We start from the raw sequence: 22,425 nt of genomic DNA on the forward strand, positions 1-22,425 counted from the left end.
AATATTTTACTTCATGATTTGAGATCTATTTCAGAATGGTACCGGGGGTGTATTTACACAGTTATCACGATTTGTATAAAAGAGAATCATGATTTATCACAGTCAATATAGATTTGAGTTGTTTCAAACTTTAATTGAGTACAATTTAAGTCAGTTGATTTAAATAAAAAACCATTGAAATTGGAACAATGTTTTTTACATAATAATAATTGAAATGAATAAGCACCAAATAATTTTAAAATTTCCTTTAAATTTAGGTGCAAATTCAACGCATTTGTATTGCGTTAAACATTAGGAATGCAGGAAAAAAATAACTAGCGTTTGTCATGTAAATGATTTAAATTCATCTTATGAATTTAAACGAGATAATTGTTTTATATTTAAGTTTTAGCCTTAAAGTTGAGTAAATATTCTCAAGAAAGGGTTAGATGCAAAAATTCAGTCGTGTCCTGGTATCGTTTTATTTTACACTGTAAGTTAAGAGTTTACGAGGCAGATGACCTGTAATCTTAATAGACATAATATAATTATGCGGTGTGTGCTAGTGTGCTTACGCTTACACTCCATAACAATGAGCTGTACTGACCTGGACCAAAACGCCAAAATTAACCACAGGCGAGCAGTCGAAATACACAAATTACAAGGAAAACCTTTCCAAATTTAAAAACATTTTTTTTTGCATCAGACTCGCAATAAAATCCGAAATATCCCAATTTTTTGGACACAAGTCCCAAATCCTAACCTTAGAATGAGTATTTTCATTTAAAAATTAGAAAATTGTGTCTTTTCATGATGAAATTTGCTGTGCAGACGCAGAAACCCCCTTGGTGAGGTAAATCGATTGACATGTTATTTATGAAAATTTGAGGGAACCTTAATTTTTTATAAATCAATTAACACTATAAAATATTATATAAATATTAAGTTTATAACGAAAACGGAAGATTTTGAGAAAGTATGACCCACCAAACGATATTTTCCAGTACTGGGGGGCCACATCCCAAAAACCATGAAGATCAAGCAAAAATTGAATTTTTATAAGTATAACAAAATATTAATGACCTCCTTAATTTCAAAACAATCAGAAAAATTTAAGCTGGTGGTGCGGCGGCCATTTACTGCTTTTTTATTCGTGAAATGATCACCAAAAGTGTACACGTTTGATGCAAAAAAAAAAAAACTGATATCAAATTCGGAGTTTCCTTGCTAGATCTGTCGTCACGTTTGTATGGCACGGAAATTATTCCCTAGATTTAAAACCATGTCCGTACCTGGCAATGGGGTGCAGAGTGACAAATTATACGCACTGGCAACGGTATATTTGCATCAGTGTCTAGAAAATGACTAAAATAAGAGTTGAGAGGCTCATCGACTCTTGCGAGGAACAAATAAATCCACAAAAAAGTACAGCATCAATAACAAAGAAGTGGAAATACAGTTCAGGTGTGAATTTGCAGGACTCCATCACCATCTGGGGAAATTTGAACGGCCTCTGTTGCCTCGGAAGGGCCTCATCGGGAGTGGTCCACGGAACCTCGGTGAGGGACCGCGCATCATCGTGCCACGGTTCGTGTAGCCGGGCGTGTAGCCAGGGTTGTACTTTCCGTACGGGGCCCGCGGTCTGAACGGACCGGCACTGAAGGGTCCACTGAAGCCACCTGGCGAGCCTCCGTGCATGGGGGGCTCGCCGAACGCACCCTCGCTAGAGAACATATCATCTGGCAGACACCCGAACGGCTCTGCCAACGGAGGAGGCCCTCCTGGCAGTTGCCCATGCGCGTTCATGTCCTCGAATTCTGGCTGGGGCGGGAAATGGGGCTCCTCTTCGGCGCCAGGGGGTGGGGGATTCCACTCAGGGGCGTCGCCAGCCGGGGGCGTTGGCAGGAGGGGCCCTTTCGAGCCGTCCGAGCCGTTCCTTTTCCTCTTGCTGGGGATGGGCTCCTCGTCGCTAAGCTCCATGTCTACGCTCTCCATGTTCATGTCCCTGCGCACATCCTTGTTCAGCATTCCAGGCGGCGGCTCCACCTTCTTACTGAGAAGGGGTGGAATGCTGCGCAGATCCATGTCCTCGGCGCCCATTCTGTTCAGTTTTACGGCAGCGTTCAGCGGACCTGTCAGACTTATCAGGTTACGGTGGTCGATGTCCTTTTTCACTCTTCCTCCTCTGTGGTCTATGTCCTCAGGTACAACTCCAGTCCTGAAAAATTCATAAGCGAGGAAATATTTAAATTACAATACTTTCAACACCAGTGTTGGAGATTTTACAATTACAGCAATTTACAAGAATTGAAAAATACAATTTAAAATTCATTTTGCTCTATTTTCTTTGAAGATGTTTCATGAGACAAAGCGATTGGTGGGTCATTTTAAATATTCTGAGAGAATTTTAATTTTCCCTTAATTTTTTGTCTTACGATTTGTTGTTTTTAAATTTATTGTATAAAAAAAACGAAAAAAGTTTAAGAAATTTCATAAATTCGACCATAATATTCCAGTAGCATTGAAAAAAATCAGTTAATAATCTAAAATATGACCATTTTAGTTGATTATTAATTTTTTTGTTCTACAATGACCAAAATGGTGCAACATGACATGGAAGTCAGCTGAGATAGTTTGAACGCTGATAATATTTACTAATTTAAAACGTTGACCAAAATTCTCTTGTTTTTTCTTCATAATTCCTAAGAAAGAAATTTCCAGGAATGGTGCCTTTTCTCACTATGTACTTTCTATTTTTTTTTAATTTTTGACAAACTGTTTTTAACAAGTATGTACATTTTTTTCTTGGTGAGAATAAACAAGCAATAATAGAAATGAAAAAAAATTACCTATCATCATACTGTACAGGTTGATTAAATCCCTCTTTCTCAAACATCGGCGGAGAAACAGGTCCTTCGTCAAATTTCATCTTTTTCTCAGGAGCTGCCCAATCATGCTCTGGGCCATCGTTCCACGAGTTCCGTGGCATTTTCCACTCCTTGTTCATCTCCCAGTCATGACGATCATCCATATGATTGTAGCCAGACTGCCTGGACGGTTCAGGAGGGGGTGGAGGCGGGGGTGCGCTGAAGTTGTTGAGAAGAGGAGCGCCGATGTGCTGCGGCATAGGTGGAAGGGGTGGCTGCCGTTTTGGCGGCATCGACGCGTTTGAAGTCGGATTAAGCGACTTGAGGAAATCGTCAATCACGAATCCATCTTCGAGTTTCTTGCCGCCAGAATTGTTGCTGCCTATCACTTCTATTTGCTTATTCTGAAAGAGAAGAAATTCACAATTAGTATTTATTTCATTCTACGTTTATCTCTAGCAAGTAACAAATATATAAAATTCTATTGACTTACAGGAGTTCCATTGTCCATAGGCGGCATATTGGGTGGAGGTTCCCTGAAAGACTGTGCGACATGTTAGAACAGGACATGCTACGCCCCCAAGTATTTACCTGAAAGTCAAAGGTCATGCTGGAGCCTATGAAGCTGCCCATTCCCATGCCTCTATCAGGAGTTCCTTGTGAGAACGTATGCAAGTCGTATTTGAGTTGCGTGTTATTCTGTCCTGCAGCTGCAGAAATAATCAATGTTAAGCTCAATAAAAAAATCGATTTCTCTAAAAATATCTGAAAAATGTAAAGTTTAAATCTAAGGAAGCGAATTTTGGCATTAAAACCTTCAAATTAAACCTTGGAGAAAACATTAACTTAATTTCTAGCTGTTTTTTAAGGTCAACATTCTAAACATTGCAAATTTAAATACTGATTATGTATCTCAAAACCCTTTCCAGAATATATTTATGTTATTTCCGGACAACCATATATTGTTTGTTTATTTTCCGCCCTTCTGTCAAATCCTGGATTTTTTACCTTGACCAGGAGGGTCAGGAAGCTGCAGGTCATCCGATCCTGAGGGTGAGGGTGCGTTGATATCAGGCGAAGGGACGGGGCTGGCAAGAGTTGGCAACAACTCCTCAGCACTCTTTTTGAGTTTCTTGACTTTGATGCCAAAGTTCTTGTACGCTGTGACCACAATTTTCGCCTCTCCTTTTTGGTGCTCATAAAATACATCTCCTTGTTCCAGAAATTCAATCAGCTTTCCTCGCTCTTTGATTTCCTCTTTCAAAGAGGCAACATAACATTGGATTTTGGCCATTCCTTGGTCGACTTCAGTCACTAAGTCAGCACCATGCCTTCGATCTGCAAAACAAATTTATTTTTAATTTTATTTTTGTGATTCATCTTATCATCAAAACCTTTGAGGCTAGATCTAAGGGTGTCAGCATTGGTTAGGTCCAAGGGGAAGTCTTTGATGTGCTTCAACTTCAAGTCTGTGTCATCTTCCAAGATTTTGCACCCTCTAATTTTGTCGACAAGTCGTAGTGGCTAAAAAAATTGCCATTAATTTTTTGTCATGAACATAAACGAATTAATCTAGCTTACTTGGAACTCGGCAACCAGCTTTGCTGTGTCAGAGGAAACTCCTTTCTGGCAGTCAAGCAGGTTTGAAAGGTCAGCTATGAACGCTTCATCATAGACTCCTCTCTCCCCCCATATTTTGAATATCCTTGTAATGTTGTTTTTAATCTTGTCATCTCTAGCGGTTTGTAAAAGAAAAAATAAATACAGCCATTCAGTTTCTTTAATTTCAAAATATTACCTGACAAGCGTGACCGCTCTTTGAAGGAAAAGTGCCCAAGTATTAATGAAATCATAGTTCTTCTTTTTGCTGTATTGTATCACATCGTTGGCTAAGTAAAATAGGATCAACCTATTCTCCATTTTAGCTAAAAACGGAAGAAAAACTCAATTAACGCCCCAGTTTTACTCCTAGAGTGATTCTCTCACCTTTTTTCATGACCTTGAACCAGCAGGTTACAATCTTCTTGTGGTGCTGTTTGTGCTGCAAGCACCATGTGGACAACCCTGAAATGCTCTCCTGAGTGTTCTTTAGATTGCTCAGGCTTTTCTCAAAATGCGCTTCACTGAAGTGGTGCTCACTCATTTTAGACTTGAGCGGGTCTGGCTTCTCCATCCCGAAGGCTTTATCCTTAAGAAACAACACGATCTTAAAAACTGTTGCAGAGCGAAAAATATGATGTGGAATCTATATAAATATTATACAATGTTTTCGACAATTCAAAAACATAGACGCGAAACAATAAATTGATGTAATTTTAGCTGAGATTGATAGAATTGTAATGTAGATACCGTACCTTCAAGTACTTAATGAAATCAGAAACGTATGTACTGGTGAACGCGGGTGGTTCGGCGATTAAATCGTGGTAGACAACTACGCCTTACATTTTTGGCAAAACCTTCTCAAAAATAACGTCTTGAATCAATCCAGCATGAGAGGGATAACATGCACTTGTCTATTAAAAAGTCAGCTTAACGTCAAAGTCGCGTTTTAACGCAAAAACAAAGCAAAAAGTCAAGTTACTGATGATAAACACACTTCACTTCTTGCCGTGTGTGTTTGATGGGGTGTTCCTGGTTCTGTTCCCTTGTTCCTCACTTGCAAAGCTAGTGTTACGCCCCCTTCATTCCGCATTCGGTGACTGCCGCCCCTGGCCCTGACTTAACGTGAAGTTCGCTTCATCAGCGCCATTTTTTTCAAATCTCTATAGCCAACAGAACCATCACTGTTAAAACGTCAGTTCAATATTTTATTAAAATGTGCTTGCTTGACATTTTGAAAAAAACAAAATGAATAAATTATTTTAAAATATTAAAAACATGATGCATTCATTAAGTTAAATTATTTCATAAATATTTAATTCATTTTTTAATAAGAAGGTTTTGAAATGTTGGCAGCAACGTTTAAAACGTACGTTTTCTTTGAGAGTGCCAATGCTAACTTCATGTTCATATTCATATTTTAGTTCCTGCTGTTTGTTTTTATCGTTATTCCTGGTACATAGCGGGAGTGATGGAAGGAGTTTTCGCCGAGTATTTGCCAAGATTGGTGGCTTCGTGGAATCCTCAATGTAGTGCTGTTAATAGGAGTGTCATTCACCAACTTGGGCAGCAAATTGTCGCTCTCGAAGAAGAATTGAATTGGTTAGTTTTTATACTATCCATATAAATAAATAATATCATAAATATAGCTAAAATTTTACTCTCATCTCGCATTATGTATTTATCATTTTGTCACACAGCCTCCGGAAAAGCGTGCGATCTGATATTGAGGTCAAGGTTACTTTGGCAACCCGGGACAAGGAAATCGAAGCCCTGCGTGAGTCGATAGGCCGACTGGAAAGGGTCCTGATCAAGGCGAACCAGCGGATCATTGATTTGGAGCAGCAAAATGAAAAGCTTATTGTAAAAAATTGTTCTAAATTTTTTTTATCAATTGCAACAATTATTTTTCTCGTAGATTCAGCAACACAGCGACCGACAAGTCATTAGAAGTCTTAGCACCAAGCTGAAAATCAAGCCATCAGAATTGGCGAAAGTGGTGAGCAGCGGGGAATGGGATCCAAATGACGCCGCTTTGTCACTGGAGAAATTGTCCTTGGTCAAGAATTACGAAGCGCTGAAGAGGAGATTCATAGAAGTAAACCGTGTGCACGCGTTGTCTGTTGAGAAATTGGAAGAAGCTAATCAACTTGCATTGAAGGAAAAGTCATTAGATATTGAGGAGCTGAGAAACAGAAATAAAGAGCTTCAATCTCGGTTCGTTAATTTTACAATGAATATGATTTAAGATTACTTATGGTAAATTAATTTCAGACTTGAGCAAAAACGGATGGGAATTCTAGACAGAAAAGTGGCGGCTCTAGAAAACATCCAAAAAGATTATGCCAAGGCAGTGTTATCCAGGTATGTTTAGATATGATTATCATCAACGTATGTTTGAATCTTATTTTTTTAGCTATGATCACAAGAAAGCTGTCAAGTCAGGACCAAAAGACTTGCACTACCATGAACTAATCAGAATAATTGACAAATTGGAAAGAGAGAAAAAAGACCTAGAAGCTCAGTGTGAAGTAAGCACTTTCGGAACGTCATTTTAAAAAGTATACTTATTGTTGAATTAATTTTGCAGGAGAGGAAAAAACATGTGGATGAAGAAATACTGCTTCTTAAAACACAATTCAAGCAGCTGCAAAAGAGGAAAAGACTTGACGAGGAAGGTTTGAGAAACCATGTTCGATTATTAGAGGATCAGCTGAAAAGGATGATGACAAGGCTGCAGGCAAGCAAATCTAACTCCAGCGACACAAATAATGATGACAGTAATTGAGCTCAATGAATATAATTGTATGACAATACATTCACATTCCATGAATTCTTTGGTTTATCATAAGAATAAAGTATAATGGGATAAAAAAATCTTGATGATACCTTTGCATGTGCATTATTATATTTAATGCCGTGTTGAGTATTGAATGAATGCGTGAACCAAATGTTTAGCCATGACTGGCTTTTTGTGCTTCTGATAAATGTATCAATTTTGGAAATTTGAATGACGTGCAGTTTGCATAAATTAATAAAAAAGCATGCCAAATTGAGCATACATGAAATAATCGGTGAATTTAAATCATTTTACTACGATATAAATCAAGGATGTAAATTTGCTAATTAAATTAAATGTTACATGCAGGTTTAATGTTGTAGTAACTGTCGAAGTTGTGTAAACTTTCTGCGGTGCAGATCACTAAAATATCGCAAAAATCACTATTTCTGAGGTACTTAATTTTATTCTGGCATCGAAAAAATATCAAAACCTGTTCTCTAAACTAAACACTCGAATATTATTCGCTTAAAAACCTAACCGCCCTCTCTTTCTATTTAGTAAGAGCGATTATTGCTTAAAGATAATTTTATTATTCTATTCTCAAAACGAGAACAGCGCGCCTTTATGTTCGATTGTAGCGCCACAGCAGTCATAACATCGTAGCGGCAGCTGTACCACCTTTTCAGTGTTCAGCCCAGAGCCCATCCCACAATCATCATGCTAACGCTATCGCCGTGCGCCGTGTCAGTTATGGCCTGGTTATGGCGGATGGCATGAGCATGAGGCTCGTGGGGAGCAACAAAAATCGAGATATTATTCGATTGATCGTGAGACTTCTTGACGGAATGATTGGAAACAAATAGCATCAACTGGAGATCTGCGTAATACATAGTAAGATGGAAAAACGCTGCGCCGAACGTTACGGTCGTTACGACGTGTCTGAGTCAAGGAGAAGCACAGCAGCTAGTTTGCGTTTGCACACTACGCATAAAGCGGCACGTGCTCTGAGCATTATTTATCAGAGTAGGTATCAAATTTTATTTCTTACTTAGTTGTCTTAACCTCTTATTCTGTTCAACAGAATAATACTAAGAAACTATCGAAGCTATCTATTTGTATAAATTTCAGAAAGGTATGCAGAGATACAAACATCCATAATGGACGGAAGTGAAGACGCTTTAAAGATGAAATCCAGACTGTAGATATGTACATAATAATGTAGTAGTCGAATCTACAATACGATCGGAACTTATGTATTAATGAAAAATCCTACATGGACGAGGACGACTGAGAATCGATCACTACTATTATTGACTGGTAAAACTTCATATATCCTCATCATGCTAAATTTCTAATTATGTACATATATTTTCATATTATAATGGAAAAATTACAGTTTCCGCCACCCCTACTTTTATTATATTACATAAATATATGGGAATCTCATAAGAACTGGCGAGATGCGTAACCTGGCAGAAATTGTAACTTTACCAAAATATATCCTCTAACCAACCATGATGATCATCTTACTAGATAGGGACATTTGAGTTCACAAAAGTGAACAAATAATGAAAAAAGTCTAGTCCTGATTTTCCTTTTTATATCAAAATGAAGAATAAGCAGTAACCAATAAGAATACACTCGCCTTCACCTCAATCTCCATGATTCTTTTCAGTCCCAAATTCTCCAAGCGCCCAGATGGGAGTGTTGAGAGCATCCGTCAAATCGCTAACGTTATTGAAGGTAAAATTCGTAAAATTATAACGCAATTGTATTAACTTAATTATGACATCGTAAAAAGTTACTATTAAGTGATGAATTTTGATACAGATGTTTGAATTTATTTTATGTAAATGCTTTTTTTATTATACCTACAAGACAGCTAATGCCAAATGTGTCTTTCAACGATTATTTTCTTTATTTTTCACAGATTTCCAGTTGGTCAAGACTCAAGACTGGATTGATCTCAATTGGATGAACAGGTAATTAACTATTTTATCTATATTATTATTTTAACTAAAAAAATATGATGATATTTCACTAGATAGGGACATTTGATATAATTAAATGAAATACCTCTAGTCCTGAATCAGCATTGTAGAAATAATTTAACTATGAATAGCAATAATAATTACTATATTTAAAAGATATTTCATTGTTGATTTCAGCTCGTTAAAATTACAGGCTGTTCCAACATATTGAGGCGTTGAGAACTGCTGGTAAGTAAATTCATTTTCTTCTAACTTACAAGCTCAAAATTTAAATAATCTTACATGATGATAATTCACTAGATAGGGACATATGATATTCATATAAATGAATAATATTCTAGTGCTGATTTTAAATTTAAAAAGTTCAAATTTTAAGTTAAATGAATAATAAGCAACAACCAATAAGAATAAACCCGCCTTCACCTCAATCTCCACACTTATTTTCAGCTCCGAACTCTCCAAGCGCCTAGATGGGGGTGATGAGAGCACCCATCAAATCGCTTATGTTACTGAAGGTAAAATTCGTTGAATTAAATCGCATGAATGTATATTAACATAATTATGACATCGAGAAAATTTTCTTTTAAATTAAGAATTTTGATACGAATGTTTGAATTTATTTTATGTTAATGCTTCTTCCTGATTAAATTCCTAAAAGTTATTTTACTTGAGAGAGATGCACCAAATATGTTTCTAAACGATTATTTTCTTTATATTCCACAGATTCACAGTCACATAGTCAAGACTGGATTGATCTCGATTGGCATTTATACAGGTAATTAAATATTTTGTATTTTAATAAAACAAACTTTTATGATGATATTTCACTAGATAGGGACATTTGATATAATTAAATGAAATACCTCTAGTTCTGAATCAGCATAATATTAATAAGTTATCAATGAAGAGCAATTCTTATTTTAATATAAATTTCAATATTGATTTCAGCATGTTATCATGATACATTGCTGTTCCAACATATCGAGGCGTTGAGATCTGCTGGTAAGTAAATTCATTTTGTTCTAACTTACAAGTTCAAAATTAGAATTACATGATGATAATTCACTAGATAGGGACATATGATATACATATAAATGAATAATGTTCTAGTGCTGATTTTAAATTTAAATAGTTTAATTTTAAATTAAAATCACAAATATTGAAGAAATGTATTTATCTTTCAGGATTTTTACTTCTATTATCCATGATTGAGACGTGGTGGTATGTTCAACAAAAAATTGTCCTTCAAGCCGCACGTCAGAGGAAATATCTATAAATTGTAGAATTTTGCTGAAAAATTACTAGGAATATAAATAAAATAAATAATATCTAAAAGCCTTGACTTTTTTTGCAGTTTACCACAATCGTACAACAGAGATAATAAGAAATCAATTAATATTTATGTTTTAGAACTCGATTTTCCCCTTCAAATTTTGCACAATTATAGCTTTAATTTAATTACATCTGCTGAAACTCTGGGTAATTTAAATTTAAATTATCTCCCTGAGTATTGGGAGCATTTCTTCTTAACCATGTCATATGATAATTGAAAGTTTCCCGCGGCGGTCAATTTAAATTGTTGCTTAACAGAACTTCCTCATTTGATCACCAACAGGTGGAGCGTAGTGATGAAGAGATGCTAATTTTTTTATCTAATAATCCTAACCTCTTATGTGTTAAAAATTATTTCTGGTATTTTCCATTTTTATCCTAATATAAGCAAAACAGTCCACATAGTATGTCGTGAGTATTAGAAACCAAGTTTAATCAATTTAATACAGAATTTCCTTGATTTGGAATAAATAAACTAAATAAATTGAAGTCTGGCTGGGAAAACTATTTTCATCACTGGAGCAAGTCGAGGAATTGGCAAGGCAATTGCGTTGCGCGTTGCCCGCGATGGAGCCAATGTGGTGATTGCCGCAAAAACCGCCGAGCCGCATCCTAAATTGCTCGGCACCATCTACTCTGCTGCAAAAGAAGGTCTGCTGGGTTAAATGAATTAATATCTGAAAGAACTGATTAATAATTGTCTCTCAAGTGGAAGAGGCGGGCGGCCAAGCATTGCCCTGCGTGCTCGACCTGCGCGATGACAAAAGCGCCGCACGGGCGGTCCAGGAGGCCGTGCAGCGCTTTGGAGGCATCGATGTTTTGGTCAATAATGCAGGTGCCAACGCCGTCACCTCGGTGCTTGACACGGTGATGAAGAACTACGACCTGATGCACAAGATCAACGGCAGAGCAGTTTTCCTCATGTCGGTTTTTATTTTAGGCGCTGCGAAATTTATAGTTGTTGGTCTACTATTTTTTTTCTGGAATTCTAATTGTTGACGTGGGATCATCAAATGGGCACAAATCGTGAAATTGTTAGCATTACTGATAAATTTAATTTGGTTTTAATGTTGGTATTTCAGTCTTAGATATAAATCAAAATTAATTTTTTATTGTAAATATTCAAAAATTTCATCGGTTTTAAAAAAAATAACAGCAATGAATAATGTCAAGTGGCTTCTTTTAATTTTGTAGTTAGAAATAGGACAGGAAAATTCAGCCCTTACTGTAATTTTACTAAAGATAAAAATCCAAAATGTATCTTGAGATTCACTGAAATATTGTAAATTCGATATGACTTAAAGCTTTTCTAATGAAAGATACAAATATTTTGGGGACGTTGTCTTATTAGGAAAACGCTCTCGACCGGTTCCATTACGGGGATTCCGTAGGAAAAATTGTCGACTCGGCTCCTATTAAAAGTTTTCAGCGCTAGGAATTTAATTTAAAATGGAAAGTTCAGAGCTAAAGAGGATTTTTTATCATCCAGGTCACAGCTTTGCATTCCGCACCTTTTGAAGGGAAACAATCCGCACATCTTGAATATCAGTCCGCCGCTGAATATGTCGCCGCATTGGTTCAATAGGACCTTGTCGTACACGATTTCAAAATATGGAATGTCCATGTGCACGCTTGGGATGGCAGCGGAATTTGAAAAGAAGATCGCCGTGAATTCTCTGTGGCCGAAGACTGGCATGTTTATTGGATTAATTAATTTCAACAGCCCCCTTAAATAAAAAATAATAACAGGAATTTGGACGGCTGGCCTGCAAAAAATAACCAATCGAGACAAGGACGAGTCTTTGGCCAAATATTCCAGGAAGCCTGATATTATGGCTGATGCAGCTCATTCAGCCCTGACAAAGGACACTTCTTTCACTGGCAATTTTCTAGTCGATGAAGATTTTTTGAGGTCTGAGGGTGTTCAAGATTTTGACCACTACGCAATTGATCCAAGTAAAATATGAAAAAAAAATTAATAACATACTTAAATTTTGGTATAAATTTGCAGAAAATAAGGATAACCTGATGCCAGATGGATACTTGGAGGGGACATCACCAAAAGAATTTTACGAGTTTCTAAAGAAAAACCTGTGATTTAACGAGTTACATTTTTTATTCACTCTCAAAAATGCAATTTTCGCCATTTTAATAGAATCTTATGAAAACGTAACATTGCTTTTTATTCCCGAGCAAAATCATTTTCTTCCTGCAATATGAAACAACAGAACTGCAAGCCCTGTTTTAATTTTCTATTCCCGACTGTCCGCTTTGACTTGATTTCGCGCCAAAACAAAGAGGCTCAAACAGGATGTTTGTCTTGGACTGCTGTCTCAAGTACGCCCCTATAATCATATGCGAGTATAAACAAATGGAATGTTAGCGTGGCAGTCTGACCTTTAGAACTCTGTGAAGAACACAAAGTACTCGAGTCGTGTGTGACTTGCAGATAAGATAATTATTCCTCGTGAGCCTAGATTAGTGAACCAAGGTCCAACTAGTCCAAAGTCTTGATTAACCAGCACGATGCTGAACAACACGGGGTAAGTTCCCGGCACTCCGGACTTGGGAGTCAAATTATGTAATTTATTTTGTTTAATTTTTCATGGCAGAAAACTCGCCGGAAAGACCCTTTTCATCACAGGCGCCAGCCGTGGAATTGGAAAAGCGATTGCCCTGAAGGCGGCCAAGGATGGGGCCAACATCGTCGTTGCGGCCAAAACAGCTGACCCACATCCAAAGTTACCTGGCACCATTTACTCAGCTGCCAAAGAGAGTACGTTTGCAATTTCTTCATTATTCTAACTATAGATTTAGAATTGCATCGATGAGCCAACTTTCATAATCATTTCCTGCCCAATCATTTGCATTTTACTGTATGAATCACACAATTATTTCATATGATTAAACTATTGTGTCTTCATCTTTGTCACTAGGAAATTTCAAGGATAAAGTTTCGACGCGAAATCATTTATTTAAAGAGTTGAAAAATATCACCAGGGAAGGAAAAAATTCGATTTCTTGAGTTGTTTTTCACCAAAGGCCAAAGAAATTACAGGAATCGATTCTAAATAGGATTTCGAAGACAGACATAATAATGAATATATTTTCTTGATTGACGTGTCATTTTTTATTTTTGCCATTTATTTGAAATTTTAAAATCCCCAATTTTTAGACTTAAGAGGGGAAAATTGAAATAAACTCAAAATATTATGTTTCTTAATTTTCTAATTTTAATTTAATTTCTGATTGTGAGCTTGCTACTTGGTTATGTAGGGCCCATTTTTGTCAGAGGCTAATAAAATCTCAATTTTCAGATTAAAATTAGCTCTGGCATTTCTATGATAAAAGAAATTAATTTGTGTATTATTTGTGTGGTCAGTCGAAGCCGCTGGTGGCAAAGCCCTGCCGTGTGTGGTGGACGTGCGGGACGAGAGCTCGATCGCCAACGCTGTCAACGACGCCGTCAAGGCCTTCGGAGGAATTGACATCCTTATTAACAATGCGAGCGCAATTTCGCTGACGCCGACCCAGCACACTGACATGAAGCGTTACGACCTGATGCACGGAATCAATACTCGCGGCACATTCCTTGTGTAATTATTATAGGAAATTTTTTATAACATTTGAACACTAAACTTGTTTACATCTTGTTATGGTTCGGAATTTTAGACGGTTTTTCATCAATCTATAAAAGCCGGCTTGTTCTGTGAAATCTGATTTTTGCTGTGTTTTTGCCAAGGCTAAAGATATATTGCATTACCCAATACACAAAGCAAAATTTCTTAAGTGTGAAGGAAGTTGGAGAAATATTCACTCCATAATTAATTGAAATTTACTGGTCTACTGAATTTAAAATCAAAATTACATAAAACTAATTGTTAACTCCTAAAAAATTGATTAAAGAGATGGAATTTAAATTAAAATCCAGTTTTAAACAGTGCAAGTGTAAAACGGTTGGTTAAATCCCAGAACAGTTAAAATATGCCCCTAAAAAACGCAGTACTAATGTCAATAATTTTATTTCCAGTTCGAAACTATGTCTGCCATACCTGCTGAAGAGCAAGAACGCACACATCCTCAACATCAGCCCGCCACTGAACATGAATCCGATTTGGTTTAAGAATCACGTCGCCTACACCATGGCCAAGTACGGCATGTCCATGTGCGTGCTCGGTATGGCTGAAGAGTTCCGTGGAGACAAGGTGGCCGTCAACGCTCTCTGGCCGAGGACAGGTGCCGTTATCTTGAATTTAACGTTTTCATATTTGAAGGAACATTTATTTTCCAGCTATTTTGACCGCCGCTATGGAAATGTTGGCCGGAGGACAGAGCGAGGCTGCCCGTATGTCTCGCAAACCGGACATTATGGCCGATGCTGCCTACGCAATCCTCACCAGGGACAGCGGCTCCTTCACTGGAAACTTTGCCATCGACGATGAGGTGCTGGCTGCCGAGGGCATCACAAATATGGACTCGTACGCCATTGATCCAAGTAAATTGATTAATTTTACTTTAATGACACCTTTTTCAAATATCATCCAAAAAAGTTAATCTTTTGCATGCTAAACTCAACATGTACCAAAAAGGCGGATCTATTGTACCGTGTTTTTTAATGTTTATGGGGCTTCACAAGCTATTGAATTGGTCCCTAAACTCCCTGATAGCAGAGGGCTCGCACAATTGTCAGTCTTTTCCACAGCTGGTCTTCCAAAACCATCAAGGAATATCTGGTTTTAACAGACAAAAACATTTTGAAACAAAGAAGTAATCCACACAACGATAATATTTAAATTTAAAAAACTGAATGGCTCTGCTATATGTGGAAAATTAAATTTGGATGGCCAGAACTATTAGTGAATATTTTATCAGCAGTATTTTACTGATCTCTATACAAAATTGATAACCGCAGATTTAAATAGATTATTCAACCGTCTAAAACTTCACACACTGTCATAGAAATAATCAGAACTCCATTTCAGGCAACAAGGACAATTTGATGCCAGACTTCTTCCTGGATGTGCCGCCAGAGACGATCATCAAGGAGCACATCCAGAAGCCGGCAGCGGCGTCAGCAGGAGGCGCGGTAGGAGAGGTGGGCAAGGTGTTCAAGGCCATCGAGGCAAACCTGAGCGAAGAGCTTGTCGCCAAAGTGAACGCGATCTACCAATTCAACGTTTCAGGTGAGGCCGTGTTTTAAAAGTAAAAGTTTCCATGGTTTAATTGGTGCGTGTGACAGGAACTGAGGAGGGCCAGTGGTTCCTGGATCTCAAGACTGGAAAGGGCAGCGTCGGACAGGGCCCCTCAACCAATGCTGACGCCACGCTCAGCATGAATAGCAAACATTTTGCTGACATGTTCGCAGGTATTTACAAAATTTTAACGCTAGTGGTTTATAAATTTTAGAATTCTTATTTTCCAAAAGAATAAAATAACACGCATACTGTGTCAATTTTTCAATTTGACTACTTCAGCAACTATGGGACACTGAATCAATATGACCAAAAAATTATAAATCAATTTATAGATGATACAGGGTTTTTTTCTGAATTCCGAGAGCAAACTTAATTGTTGTTCCCGTGAGGTTTTTCTCAATACGTTTACGATTGGAGCAAAACCCAAACTACATATATTTTGAAAGGTGATGAAATTTAACTTTTTACGAACATGTTATTCCCAATATTTTCTTGTATTTGATTTTTTAAATTCAAGTTTATTGAAATTCGGAAAAGAAATTAATCAAATGAAAATTTACAAATCAATTTTTATTTTTCCAAATGGCAAAAATGGAACTATTTGACCAGAGTTAATTTGAAAACATTATCGCAAATTTTTCCCAGCCAACGTAAAGAATTCAGGGCGTTACTTCTCCTGAGTTACCTTGTAAGAAATTAAAGAAAATCGCAATGCGTATAATGCCCTGCATCTGATTGAGTCTTTAAAATTTTGTTTTCTTTTGATGTATAGGAAAACTGAAGCCAGCTGGCGCCTTCATGACTGGCAAGCTGAAAATTTCGGGCAACATCCAGAAGGCGATGAAGCTGGAGAAGCTTATGGGACACCTCAAAGCCAAAATGTAAAATTTACTATTTATATTTTTGAACTCACAAAATTGTTTAGCTATTTATTCAAGTCAGCAAATGTACACTTTGTGAGTTGCGTTGTTGATTATATTGTTTCCGAAGAGTTAACATTATACTGAAATAAATTTAATATACTTTTTCATAGAAAGCCATTTCTGTTTTAAAATTTTTCCTTTTTAATAACGTTGGGGAAGCTATTGATAGAACTGCTGCGGCTGGTATTGTTGCTCGCTGCGTCAGCGCCTTTCGTGCGGGCGCAGCACGTGAAAATCTGAAGCGCCTTGCCAAGCATGCTGAGCAGGCTGAGAACCGAGACGCCGAGCAGGAATCCGAGCGAGCCACCGGCATCGGCCACAAATCGTGACAGGTCATAGTCCCAGTGCTCTCTCACCCAGGTAAACATTTTTGACGTGTGAAACAAGTAAATCTGGCTATGGCCTGACGGCAAAGTGGCATCCCTTGCACGGTTCACCTAGGACATAATTCATCATTGCATGGGAAGGACTCTTTAAAATAGTTAATATATTTTTATGCAGTACATAAAATTATATCGAATAAAAATCAGATTGAATGAAAAATTCTGAATTTGGATAGCCGCGCCTCTGTTAAAATCGCAATATTTTTATATTATATCCTCCACTAAAGTCTGCTGGATTTTTTTGCTGTTGCTTTTCTGTAATTTCTTACCTTGCGTTTCATATGACGTTAGAGAAATGAAGTTGTGACTAAAAATTTGTTTTTACGTCTCCTAAAACTTGTAAATTCAAACCAAACTAATATCATTCACTGAACAATTTTTTCTTAAATTAAAAAAATCAAATAAGCACCTTGATCTTTTTTCGAAATATAGTAGGTTCTTAGTACTTACAATGAAAGTATTGAACTGTGTGATGTGACACGGTTTGGGGCACTGCGCCGAGCACTCATTGCTCGTATTAAACTTGAGGTACTCGACTATGACAGGCAGCAAGCTGGTGTAGTTGTTGCACTCGGGCAGATCGGAGCCTGGCATCCACGGCACCGAGCACGCCGATTTGGCCTCGATTTCCCGCCATCTGCACCGCTCCTCACACTGAAATTATTTTTTTATTTCATGGATATTTTGGCACTACTTTGCTTACGTTTGCAGAGCTGTACTTTCGGTCTGGGTTGCACGGCGATTTTGGGTGGTTCACCCGCTCCAACTGATGCACTGTCATCTTCACGTGCGCCATCTCGCCCACCGGCAAAATTATCAGCTCCTGCACAGCCGAACTTTGCATGGTGTTTTCTGAAATGGACACATTGACAGTTTGGTTTTCTATCATTGAGTAAATTTACTCTTGTTATTTAAGAAATTAAATCGGACTAAATTATTAGGTGTTGGAATAATTTTAAGCGAGGTTAGATATTCCTTGTAATAAATTTAACTTGATAATATCTTCTGAGGAACGATTAAAATTCAACTGTTGAATTTTTACTGCCAACCAATTTTATTTACAACTCTAATAGGAATTCTAAGCTCATCATGATTTCGTTTTCACGTACAAACACTTATTGGATAAGATTTCTTGATAATTTCAAAAAGTTATAGCTTAAATTCAGCATTTTTTAATTATTTTTCGGGGAAAAAAATAAATTTCAAATCTATATCATGTAAAAAAATCCGCGGAAGAAACGAAAAGAAAACTGCAAACGCAAATCCTGAATAAAATACCTATCATGTCATCCGTAACCTGATGAACATACAGATTCCAGGCAGGAGAGGTTGGTCTTGTATGTCTCAGAAGGACCGAATAACCAGCGTCGCTTCCGATTTGCCTTGTAGCGATTTCCGGTTTGATCGTGAAACACCTCCCGCTCAAAAAATTCATGGTCTCCTCAAGATTTGTGTCTGAAGCAAATTGATTTTCAGTTCAATTTTAATTTGCAAGTTTGAAATTTACGATTAATGGATCCAGCCATTCCGTACTGGTTGATACCCTCAACCATTGTGTATGTCGCTTCTTTCCAAAACTCGGACAGACTAATCTTGTCGTAGGGAAACTTGGCCCACTCGGACGTAAGGCGGATACTGGGACCCAAGTTGTACTTCTGAAATATATTAATTAAATGACTCTTCCTTCTATCAAAATTATATTAATATCCAGCAAATAATTAAGATGTTACCGAAATTAATCTCAACTTTATTTATAAACTTAACTCGTTGAATTAAATAAAGGGCTCTTACTCTTCTTTTTTATTTTTTTTCGTGTGCATTATTATCTAGTCTACTTGAATCAATCAAAAGTCTTTAGTTAAACAGGATTAGGAAAATATTTTTAACAGTTGAACACATTTAAAATATCTTATTGCGTGAAATTTTCGTTTTTGCCAAAATGCACATCTTAAATTTCTTTTATTTTTAAAAGTTTCCAAAATTTTTTGGTTGAATCAACGGTTGAACCAAACGCCGAGCATTTAAAATAAAGATTAACAAAGTTGTTATCAAGCAAGAGTTAAATTAAAAGAGCACTCTGAGCACAGCGTCCTTGTAGGCAGGATTGCGACATATGGTCAAGGCCGGGTAGTTGACGGTCGTGTTAATCTTCAGCTCGGTACGCGTCGACACAGGAGGGTAGTGCAGCTTCAGAATGCACTCAGAAAGCTGCAAATAGGGTTGGGATTTGAAGACAATGGGATATTTTTTAGCTTTTTTGTGGGCAAATTCAATCAAATTATTGTTAGCGCATCCTATTAAATTTTAAAGAGATTAGAAAGCCATTCTAACAACCACCAAAAGCTCTCTAAATCACACTTTGAACTTACCTAAAAACCTAAAATATTTTCAAAATCTTTAATTTTTCTGGTGCTATATGTATGCATTTTTCATCCAAAAGTCCAACCTCTTCAGATTCTGTTGTCTTTTGATGATTTGCTTTATTTACTTACCTTTGGCACTTATCAATTTTTTCAACGCTGTAAAAGTCAGTTAAATATTGATTTGAAACCACTAACATACACATGGAAAAATAATTTAGATTATTTATTATTATGAGTTAATTATGCTACTTTTCCTAAGTTACTTTTTTTGCATTTCCATGATCACGTTGGTAATTTTAGCGGAAAAATAATATCAAGTTGAATAAAAAATGATATACTTTTTCTTTGAACTTATAATTTTATAAAATTAATAAATGGTCTCGTTGAGCTACATGGTCAATTTTAGACTATCACAAAGTTGGAGAAAATTTTGTATGGACTGTAAAGATCTCCTAAATAGCCTAATTATTTTATCCAAGAAAATCACCTGGATTTTACAAAACAAAACTCTCTTAAAGGTTAAAAAAATAATTTATTTTTAACAGAAAATTAATCTAAAAGATGGGTGAAAACCATTAAGTATTCCAAATTGGCTATTAAACTTTCTAAACGGAGCATAAATCCGTCCGAAAAAGTTACCTAAAAAACCCGTCTAAAAATCCGAACCCAAGCTGGAGAAATAACAACGTGAATGCAAGGGGCAGCGATATGCAACGCGCTCAGTCTGCCTGAGAAGCAGGTTGTCTATCCCGTTTTCCCAGTGGAGAGCTGCACTGCACAGTGTTTGTAATTCTTTGACTCTATGGACAAGAATGCAAGGCGCAGTTTGTGATTTTTTCCTCATTCTGCGTCAAGGAAAATTTATACTCTCGGGGGTTGAAAATGACAAGCACTGCACTTTGAAAGATGGAATTGGAAGTTGTACAGTACAGAGCAGAAACGACTCACGTACTATACGGGAAATTGCAACTTCTGGATGCTGACCTAGGAAGGGATTGCACTAAAATTGAGAATCGTGCATCTTTTTCTATACGTGTTGCAACTTGCAACTAGGTCTCGTATCGTGCGTTTACAAGCATTAAATATAAAAGTTAGACGATCGGCTATTTCTTCTGAGCTTCCAAACGTCACGGTAACATTAATTGAACACAAATCAATCCATTTAAAACTATTTGAACCATAGAAATTGGCTAGAAATCGAGCAAAAAGTGTAAAGGTTAGTAAGATAAGTTATCTATTTTTAGGCCTATTTTTATTTTATTTTCCAAAACTAGAGATTTATATTTTATTGTGTATTATAAATTTTTTATTTCGTATGAAAATTTCAGGTTTATTTAGCAATTTTATTCTTTGACAGAGAAAATGGCAGAATTGTTTATTTATTTATTTATCATTTCTTTCTGCTTGAAAAACAATACTTCTTTTATTGCATATTAAAAATATTAAAATTCACCTCAAAATATGTCATTTAAACTCCTTTTTACGTGTGAATTATGTGAATAAATCTACAAAAAGGTGCATCAAAAATTGACTTGAAGACTGTCTAAAACCAACTTTATTACTCTTATTAATAAATTGTAATTATAGTTATTACAGATCATTATTAGTACTAATGATGAGTGACTTGGATTGCCCAAGTAATGTATTTAACTCTTCTTTTTCAGGATAATATAATACATTAAGTTTTCTTTTCAAAGAAGTATGAAGTTTTTCAAATTTTAGCTCAGCAAAAAATAAGACGAAGCCAACACGCTAGTTGAAAAGGAATAAAAATGACAAAGAATATTAAGAAAAAAAATTGCTTTCCCTCTTCAATCGGTTCACCTCTTTCGAGATGGGTGACTCCCTATTTAGCGATCAACTATAGCAAATACCTCGTCCCCAATAACATCGCGAACAAATATCATGGGCGCACAAGCCTCATTGGAGGAAGCCCAGTCAAGGAAAGAACCAGCTAAAGATCCAATAATTTGAAAATGTGCAGAAATTGAGCTGTAAATATAAAAAAATGGTGCCTTCTTTTAAAATTTCTAGCCATCGAAACATTCACGGAATAATGAATCAGGGAAAGTGCTAGAAACTAAAGAACTTTTTTGAATGATGCATATATATTTTTTCAAAAAATCTTTGCCAATAATAATTTCCATAATTTTACTTTTGAAAGTATCATAGCACCTGAAAGACGACCGCGGTCATGCAGGCGACGAGCACGATGAGTTTGAGGATTTGCTTGAGCCAGGAAGTGGTGGCGCATGCAATGATCCAGCACTGTTTTTCCTCGCTGTCCGCGGCCAGCCCTACAACGTTCAACATGCAAATAGCGGCCAGTTTCACTGAAAGTGAAATTTTTACCAAACTTGGGCGCGGTGCTGAGCTTCATCCTCGCCGCTGCAGCTATATCGTGCGTCTGACATCGTACACCACTTTTTACAACTCTTTATCGGCGTGTTTCTGCAGGGAAGAACAGGCCCAATAAATCACAATCGAGTGAGGCCGACGCGTGTGTTTTTATTAAGGCCCTCGCGGGAGAAGCGGCGGGCGTTTTATTTGTTTTCCGCCTTTGATAAACGGCCGCACATCTCCCTCATGCGCGTTTTTCCATATGACGAAGGTAACCCGCTAGCTCTTTGTTCGAGAACGCAAATGGAAAAGGGAATAGCAGAACGAAAGAGCAGAGCATATTTGCAGTTGGAAATAAAGCATCATTTTGTATTGAATAAAAAATATCAGAGCCCATAGCTAAATTTGTATCGACAGAATAAAATGTTGAAATGTTTCATGTAGAGTTATTAACAGTAAAATTGTTTAGGCAAATAAATTTTTCTTATTTTTGCGGAAAGCTCATATTATCCGGAAATGGTGTTTTGTAAGAAAAAAATAATAATTATCGCACCAGAGAAATGAACGATTTAGGATTTTATGTTAGTTCAAGGGAAATTTAGATGGTTTTATGTTATAATGCAAATCTATAATTGTTTCATTTCTAGCCCTACAACGTTAAGAGTAATTTT

At 36.8% G+C, this 22,425-nt stretch overlaps 5 protein-coding genes across 5 annotated transcripts; 3 read left to right on the plus strand and 2 right to left on the minus strand.

Annotated features, from left to right (window-relative positions):
* Positions 1–445: 445 nt before the first annotated feature.
* On the minus strand, positions 446–5,510 carry LOC135947451 (uncharacterized). The gene is made up of 10 exons (XM_065496329.1): positions 5,201–5,510; positions 4,833–5,034; positions 4,645–4,771; positions 4,428–4,581; positions 4,241–4,370; positions 3,855–4,184; positions 3,438–3,556; positions 3,340–3,390; positions 2,829–3,250; positions 446–2,197 (listed from the first exon to the last, which is right to left on the minus strand). Exons 2-10 carry the CDS (start codon positions 5,017–5,019, stop codon positions 1,465–1,467), a joined length of 2,253 nt encoding a protein of 750 aa, XP_065352401.1. The 5' UTR covers positions 5,020–5,034; positions 5,201–5,510; the 3' UTR covers positions 446–1,464.
* Positions 5,511–5,885: 375 nt separating this feature from the next.
* LOC135945462 (putative autophagy-related protein 11) lies at positions 5,886–7,501 on the plus strand. The gene is made up of 6 exons (XM_065493174.1): positions 5,886–6,047; positions 6,146–6,308; positions 6,364–6,662; positions 6,720–6,809; positions 6,862–6,976; positions 7,036–7,501. The coding sequence occupies exons 1-6, from the start codon at positions 5,917–5,919 to the stop codon at positions 7,231–7,233; spliced, it is 996 nt and encodes a 331-aa protein (XP_065349246.1). The 5' UTR covers positions 5,886–5,916; the 3' UTR covers positions 7,234–7,501.
* Positions 7,502–10,834: 3,333 nt separating this feature from the next.
* LOC135946585 (hydroxysteroid dehydrogenase-like protein 2) lies at positions 10,835–12,723 on the plus strand. The gene is made up of 6 exons (XM_065494869.1): positions 10,835–10,961; positions 11,041–11,201; positions 11,260–11,473; positions 12,040–12,242; positions 12,300–12,506; positions 12,562–12,723. The coding sequence occupies exons 1-6, from the start codon at positions 10,957–10,959 to the stop codon at positions 12,645–12,647; spliced, it is 876 nt and encodes a 291-aa protein (XP_065350941.1). The 5' UTR covers positions 10,835–10,956; the 3' UTR covers positions 12,648–12,723.
* A 202-nt stretch (positions 12,724–12,925) lies between these two features.
* Positions 12,926–16,781, plus strand: LOC135946189 (hydroxysteroid dehydrogenase-like protein 2). The gene is made up of 8 exons (XM_065494283.1): positions 12,926–13,093; positions 13,163–13,326; positions 13,933–14,146; positions 14,581–14,786; positions 14,842–15,045; positions 15,533–15,733; positions 15,790–15,915; positions 16,518–16,781. Exons 1-8 carry the CDS (start codon positions 13,077–13,079, stop codon positions 16,628–16,630), a joined length of 1,245 nt encoding a protein of 414 aa, XP_065350355.1. The 5' UTR covers positions 12,926–13,076; the 3' UTR covers positions 16,631–16,781.
* Positions 16,646–22,044, minus strand: LOC135946188 (acid-sensing ion channel 4-like). The gene is made up of 8 exons (XM_065494282.1): positions 21,767–22,044; positions 21,590–21,711; positions 19,128–19,259; positions 18,559–18,706; positions 18,330–18,506; positions 17,755–17,903; positions 17,502–17,705; positions 16,646–17,105 (listed from the first exon to the last, which is right to left on the minus strand). Exons 1-8 carry the CDS (start codon positions 21,792–21,794, stop codon positions 16,794–16,796), a joined length of 1,272 nt encoding a protein of 423 aa, XP_065350354.1. The 5' UTR covers positions 21,795–22,044; the 3' UTR covers positions 16,646–16,793.
* Between the last annotated feature and the right edge of the window lie 381 nt (positions 22,045–22,425).

This window comes from Cloeon dipterum, chromosome X (genome assembly GCF_949628265.1).
Source record: "Cloeon dipterum chromosome X, ieCloDipt1.1, whole genome shotgun sequence".
NCBI lineage: Eukaryota > Metazoa > Arthropoda > Insecta > Ephemeroptera > Baetidae > Cloeon > Cloeon dipterum.

What these genes read in the sequence shown, in the direction of transcription:
- LOC135947451 (XM_065496329.1), bottom strand. Translation starts at nt 5,019, where the DNA reads ATGGAGAAGCCAGACCCGCTCAAGTCTAAAATGAGTGAGCACCACTTC. An exon ending in AGAGCGGTCACGCTTGTCAG is followed by an intron (nt 4,582 to 4,644) that starts GTAATATTTTGA and finishes ACAAACCGCTAG; the next exon opens with AGATGACAAGATTAAAAACA. An exon ending in TCCTGACCCTCCTGGTCAAG is followed by an intron (nt 3,557 to 3,854) that starts GTAAAAAATCCA and finishes TTATTTCTGCAG; the next exon opens with CTGCAGGACAGAATAACACG.
- LOC135945462 (XM_065493174.1), top strand. Translation starts at nt 5,917, where the DNA reads ATGGAAGGAGTTTTCGCCGAGTATTTGCCAAGATTGGTGGCTTCGTGG. An exon ending in CTCGAAGAAGAATTGAATTG is followed by an intron (nt 6,048 to 6,145) that starts GTTAGTTTTTAT and finishes TTTGTCACACAG; the next exon opens with CCTCCGGAAAAGCGTGCGAT. An exon ending in AGCAAAATGAAAAGCTTATT is followed by an intron (nt 6,309 to 6,363) that starts GTAAAAAATTGT and finishes TTTTTCTCGTAG; the next exon opens with ATTCAGCAACACAGCGACCG.
- LOC135946585 (XM_065494869.1), top strand. An exon ending in GGCAGAGCAGTTTTCCTCAT is followed by an intron (nt 11,474 to 12,039) that starts GTCGGTTTTTAT and finishes TTTATCATCCAG; the next exon opens with GTCACAGCTTTGCATTCCGC. An exon ending in TTCTCTGTGGCCGAAGACTG is followed by an intron (nt 12,243 to 12,299) that starts GCATGTTTATTG and finishes AAATAATAACAG; the next exon opens with GAATTTGGACGGCTGGCCTG.
- LOC135946189 (XM_065494283.1), top strand. An exon ending in CGCTCTCTGGCCGAGGACAG is followed by an intron (nt 14,787 to 14,841) that starts GTGCCGTTATCT and finishes TTTATTTTCCAG; the next exon opens with CTATTTTGACCGCCGCTATG. An exon ending in TTTTGCTGACATGTTCGCAG is followed by an intron (nt 15,916 to 16,517) that starts GTATTTACAAAA and finishes TTTGATGTATAG; the next exon opens with GAAAACTGAAGCCAGCTGGC.
- LOC135946188 (XM_065494282.1), bottom strand. Translation starts at nt 21,794, where the DNA reads ATGAAGCTCAGCACCGCGCCCAAGTTTG. An exon ending in AATGGCTGGATCCATTAATC is followed by an intron (nt 18,507 to 18,558) that starts GTAAATTTCAAA and finishes AATTTGCTTCAG; the next exon opens with ACACAAATCTTGAGGAGACC. An exon ending in GAAAGTACAGCTCTGCAAAC is followed by an intron (nt 17,706 to 17,754) that starts GTAAGCAAAGTA and finishes AAATAATTTCAG; the next exon opens with TGTGAGGAGCGGTGCAGATG.